The sequence below is a fragment of the Crocodylus porosus genome, unplaced genomic scaffold (assembly GCF_001723895.1).
Source record: "Crocodylus porosus isolate Cpor-Errol unplaced genomic scaffold, CroPor_comp1, whole genome shotgun sequence".
Taxonomy (NCBI): domain Eukaryota; kingdom Metazoa; phylum Chordata; order Crocodylia; family Crocodylidae; genus Crocodylus; species Crocodylus porosus.
In genome coordinates this window covers 270,150,133-270,155,839 of record NW_017728886.1, presented here as the reverse complement: position 1 = coordinate 270,155,839, position 5,707 = coordinate 270,150,133, and the positions used below count along the sequence as shown (strand labels likewise).

The 5,707-nt window shown below is 49.4% G+C and overlaps 1 protein-coding gene across 3 annotated transcripts in view; it reads left to right on the top strand.

The window, feature by feature from the left end:
- Window positions 1–5,707, top strand: part of EEF1D (eukaryotic translation elongation factor 1 delta) — a 30,060-nt gene that overhangs the window by 17,481 nt on the left and 6,872 nt on the right. Inside the window, exon 4 of one of the 3 annotated variants that reach the window (XM_019553683.1) lies at window positions 5,249–5,359. The exons of the other annotated variants lie outside the window; for them this stretch is intronic. Coding sequence (XP_019409228.1) covers window positions 5,249–5,344 — 96 coding nt within the window. The 3' untranslated portion in view covers window positions 5,345–5,359. Of the gene's footprint in view, window positions 1–5,248; window positions 5,360–5,707 lie in introns of those variants that run through there. 3 annotated transcript variants of the gene reach the window in all.

Sequence of the window (5,707 nt, the reverse complement as noted above, 5' to 3'; positions counted from 1 at the left end):
TGCAATGACCTCGGCCAGTTCCTTTAGAACTCTAGGGTGGAGATCGTCCGGGCCGGCTAATTAGGTGGAGTATTGAGGTATCTTGGGGTACTGTCTTGCCACAGAGTGCCTGTAGCATAGCTGCTGCCTTTACTCCCCACCTTTTAGGATTACCCATGTCTGTGCAGTTACAGCTGTTCATAGATGGACAGTTGTGCAACACCAAAGTTGGCCCAGTTACATTCCTGGATTACCTGTGTGTTTTGCAGGGTAATACCAAGTGAGTCTCTGGTTTTGAGATGCACAGAGCTCTGCTCAGATGAAGACTATTAAACTCACTGAACATTAAGGTTTAGCCATCCTAAACATTGCAGAAAGCCAGCCATGAAATACTGGGCCTGCTGTGACCAAGTGGAAGGGGCTGTGGGAAGCAAAACTTTTCCGTTTCAGCATCTTATCTAAGCTGAACTCACCAGCCCTTGGGTTTTTTGCATATTCAGCTTTCTCTTGGCATCTAGTCAAAAGAGAGAGAGAACACTTGATTTCACATGAGACTACTTTAGATAATTAGCAGGCGTTGTTGGTGACTGTGTCCCTAAAAATCTGGAATGTCCCCTTTTCCAGGAAGCTAGTGGTTGGGGCAATACCTATTATTGGACCAACTGAGTATAATTGAGAGGTGGTTAGACAAGCTTTTGGGCACGATGTGCCCTTCGGCAGCTCGGAGAAGGAAGCCAGAGCTGAGCACCATGAAACAGTGACTTCAGTTAAGTCTGTTATGGAAATGAGACTACTCAGTTAAAGAAGTGAAAGTGGGTTTTAAAATGTGAGCTGCCCATCAGCCTCACAATAGCCACTTCTGGTTTCTGGAACCCCGCAGAGCGATCACTTGACAGAAATGGGAGCCCGCAGAGGTGCGCTTCTGTCTTGGCTGCTTGGTCCTGGACTTGGAGGTAGCTGTGCCCGGGCCCTTCCACATGTAGCCCACCACCCCAGCTCTGGAAAGCAAAATCAGTCCCCCTGGGAATTACAGTGAGGACTGCTCTGAGTGCTGTGGCTTCCCATTCCCAGCCTTGTAGTGAATCCCCTTCTTTTCAGATGTTACAAATGGTGGGGGGGAAGTGCATAGTCATAGATCCATAGAAAATGAGGGTGTGAAGGGACCTCAGGAAGTTGCATCTAGTCCAACCCCCTGCTTCAAGCAGGACCAGCCCCAACTGCATCATCTCAGCCAAGGCTTTGTCCAGCTGGGTCTTCAAAACCTCCAAGGATGGAGAGTCCACTACCTCTCCAGGAAGCCTGTTCCTGTGCTCCAGTACCCTCCTAGTGATAATTTTTCCAGGTGTCCAACCTCAACTTCCCTTCCTGCAGCTTGAGCCCATTGCTCCTTGTCCTGTTATCTGCCCCCACCGAGCACAGTCCAGCTTCATCCTCTTTGCAGCCCCCTGCAGGGAGTTCAATCCCCCTCAGTCATCTCTTCTCCAGACTGGATCAGCCCAGCTCCTTCAGCCACCCCTAACCAGTCCTGTCCCCTAGCCCCCAAACTATTTTTGCTGCCCTCTGCTGCACTCTCTCCAAGTTGTCCTCATCCTTTCTGTAGTGGGGGCCCACAGCTGGACACAGGACTCCAGATGTGGCCTCCCCAGTTCCAAACAGAGGAGAGGAATCGCTACCCTCGATCTGCCAACAGCGCTCCTACCAGTGCAGCCCAGGATGCTGGTAGCCTTCTTGGCACCAAGGACACACTGGCTTCTGTTCAACTTCTTGTCCCCTGTCTCCCCCAGGTCCTTTTCTGCAGAGCTGCTGCCCAGCCTGTCACCTGCAGCCTGCCCCGGTACATGGGGTTGCTCCTTCTAAGTGCAGGACTTTGCATTTGTCCTTGTTGAACCTCATGAGATTTCTTTTGGTCCAGTCCTCCAATTTGTCGAGGTGACTCTGAATCCTAGCCCAACCCTCCAGTGTATCTACTACTCCTCCCAGCTTGGTGTCATCTGCAGGCTTGCTGAGGGTGCATCCATCCCAACCAGTTTTCAGGACCTGCCATTTTGGTAGTCCATACGGCGTACTAAATGTCAACAATGTTCTAGTAACAACTTTGTGAATTTATGTATGGGGGACCAGAAATGAATTTGCTGTGTTGTGAAGCACTGGGTTTTTAAAGCTCAGGTCCTTAATGAGTTCCCTAGAATGACCTACTTTTTGATGTTTTTACACTGCCTTGAGAAATGTTGGCTCCTTAGTGCATTGCTCTGTGCATGTGTGTACCCATGCATGTGTGCACACATGCATATACATGCATGCATGTGTGCACGTGAGTGGCTTTTTAACAACTTCTTTTGAAGAGTTGGGGGCAGGCCTGTTCAAAGTTGCTCTAGCATTAAAGGTGTGTAGCTGAGCACAAGTCTTGGCATGAAGCAGCCATGCTCTAGCATACAGCACCACTGGGTTACAGAACATTTGCAGCAGGGTTTTGTGTCGCTTAAATCATCGGACCCTGCAACCCTAAGACTCCTCTCGGGTGCTCCATAGTCTTGATATTTTTTAGACTGTGGTTGCCCTTCAGTAAGGACCATGTGTGTAAATTTTGGCATTTCAAAGTCCTGTTGTGCTGATGTACATCTAAACCTTTTTGAATCGGGTAAGTTTCTTTTTCTTCTAACCCTACTCTTGTCTTGGTAGGTTTTCCCCCCAACAGGCCTGGTGGAGCTGTGTTGCAATAGCTGGATAGTTCTGCTAGGAAGATGGGTAGTGAAATAATTTCCAGTGCCATCATAAGGCTCCAGATTTAACTGCTTGAGGCAAAGGGGCAAGCTCTGCCCTGTTGATTTTTCTTGTCCCAAGTGCTCATGATCAACTGCACTTCAGTGGCTTGTATTTGATTCCTGTCTCTAAGAGGTTTTTTTAGTATCTGTAAGAGAGAGGGATGTTTCTGTGTGATTCGGGCATACAGATCTGGTGCCTGACTTGAATTCTCCAGCAAATCTCACTGCCACAGAGCACATGAGGAGGCAACTCCCAGGAAAGATGTTCTGCAAAGTGAGCTCAAGTCATGGATGCCACAACTACCATGAAAGTGCTTTCAGAGAGCGAGAGAGAAAGGGATTCAACACTTCTTTTAAGCCCTGTAGTGTCAATGTGCTTGCTAGACTCAAGTGGTTGACCTCTGAGGGCTTTGTGGGGCCTCACGCAGGGCTTGGAATATCAACTTATTTTGAATGGAAAGATCTCGCCTGTTAACGGAGCAGTTGCTGTCCCCTCTGCTCAGCTGAGCCAGCCAGCTTTACGCTTTCAAATGTCCATACAGCTAAAACACTTTGTGTATCTAGTGCTCACCTGGCCAGGTTTGTATTCCCTTGTGCCTCTGATGTGAGCAGGGGGAAGGCAGTTGGGTCCCAGTAATGTGCAGAAGGCTGTTTTTATTCACTTATTTCATTAAGTCAGCTGCCTGCTCTTTGGGCCTAGTGTTGAAAGAGTTCAAGGCACTCTGGTTTTGCTAAGGTGTACCTTGCAAACCTTCTGGCCCATCGAGCAGTAGTTGGGATGCCCTGGCAAGAGGGGTTTGTATTGGAAAAGGACTTGATACTCTCTCTGGCTTTCCTATTTTTATTAGCAATTAAAGCATTCCCAGCACCAGGGAGTGTGCAGGAGGAGCGCAGCAGACCCGCAGTGGTCAGCAATTAGCCAGTTGCTTAGTGCAGCTTTCCTTGTGCCGAGTTAATGGGTTGTTTCACTCGTCTGTGAATGCTCTTGTCTGTGCTCCAGTGGATGTAGCTGGAAGACAGGAGCCGGGAACTCAGAGCTAATCCTGGCTGCCACTGATCGCGTGCGACTTTGAAGAAGTCCACTCGCCTCTGCTTTGTCTTCTCATCAGTAAAATGGAGATGCCTCCCTGACCTCCAGCAGACCATCAGAAGACAGGGTAGATAGATATCTAACTTTTGGTTAGTCTGTAGAGAGAGAGAGCACAAGCTTTATGAACACAAGTTCGTTGCACCTGATGCCGTGAAAAGCCAGCACGGAGAAGAGCATCCAGTGGTTGGGTAGGTGGGAGGGCAAGGGGAGGAGGCAGATAAGCAAAGAAGCCCTGGGAGCAGAGAGGTCAACCAAGCTAATCCAGGTATTGGGATAAGAATCCACGGTCCCTGTTTAAACCATATTGAACACAGCCCAGTCTGTGATGGTTTCGTGTTCCAGTTCCCTGTGCAAACTGGTTTTTAAAGTTTGTGGGGGGGGGGGGTTTCCTGCCTGAGAACAGCACACAGATTCACAGCAGTGTTGAGCTGGAAGAGACCTCACACGATCATCAGCAGTGCTGAGGTCTGCGATGGAGCATCCAGGGAAGTTCAGGTGTTTTCTCCCAGGCTTTTGTGTCTTTCTGCAGCTGATGTCAGATCACTCTTCATTCATCCTCACAAGCTAAGATCACCCTGGCTGTCCAATGTAGACAGCAGACGGGCACCGTAAGCCAGGGGTGGCATATGTGACACTGGTAGAGCTGCAGTTGAATGAGCTTTGGGTGTTGTCCCCCTTGTTGTTTGGTCCAGTGATGTTGTGAGGGCACAGCAGGCATGACAGTTAATTAGCTGCCTTGCATAGTGCTTAGAAAATGCCAGGAGCTGCGTAATGTATTCACCCTGAGCATTTACATAATGCGCTCCTGTTTATTTTTCTGCATGGGAAAAGGCCTGGAGGCCCAGTGTTAAATCAGGTTCAGGAGCAGGGTCTCTTGTTCTCTCCCACAGTACTTGGGTGAGCTAACCAGAAGGCAGAGCTAAAGCTTAGGACAGGGATTCACAACCAGGCAGTATTATCACTGGTTTCACCTACAGATAATTCACAAGATAAACCCAGAAGTTTCAAATAGGAATTGAAGGTATCAGAAGCCCTCCAATCTGTTGTAGTTTTTTTTGGAGCGATTTGCACTGAAGAATTGTTCTATTACTTCTCCGCGGTCAAACAACAAGAGAAGCAGAAGAGCTGGTGTTTCCTGAGTGAGGCTCTGAGCCTAACGAGAGGGACCTTGAGCCTAACGAGGTTGAGAACCACTGCCTCGGATCTGCTGTATTTCTAGCATGGCAATTCAGGAGGGGCTGTGTTCCTGCCTCTGCCCAGTTTGGTGTTTGCGGTTCATAGGATGGTGTATTTGGCCAAGGAGGCTGTGAATGGTTTTCCCGCATGCAAACACCTGCCCCAGCATGAGCAATATGCTTTCAGCCCTTTCCACGTCTTGTGTCTGCTAAACACTCCCAAACCTTCCCACCCTTTCCAGCACAAGACAGGCCTGGATAGCCACAAAGAAGTGTCACCCGCCCGCCGCAAGAGGCAGTCAGGTCGCCCAACTGTAAGTGTCTGTGCAGATGGATGAAACCCGTGCGGCGGTTGTGTGTGTGCGGGAAGCAGCCCTTGTTTGGACTAGACCAGCATGCGTTCTCGTGATGCCTTTGCGTGGTGCACTTAGCAGCTCTTTGCCGTCTGTCTGTAGGCAGGTGGTCAGAGCATGTGGCTAAAGTACCAGAGGTTCAGCGAGGGGGCAGCTGTACACCTGAGCTTGAGACCACATTTCCAGGTCTGTGGGGATTAGTGCTTTTTATGTGACTTGGCTTCTGGCACTTGTGCCAACTTGCTGCCCCTTGTTACCATTCAGGAGTCGGGTGTTTCCCTGAAATACCTGCCTGCTACCCCTTGCACCTTGGAGCATAGCGGTAAGTTGTAGCTTCTGGGCCAGTTG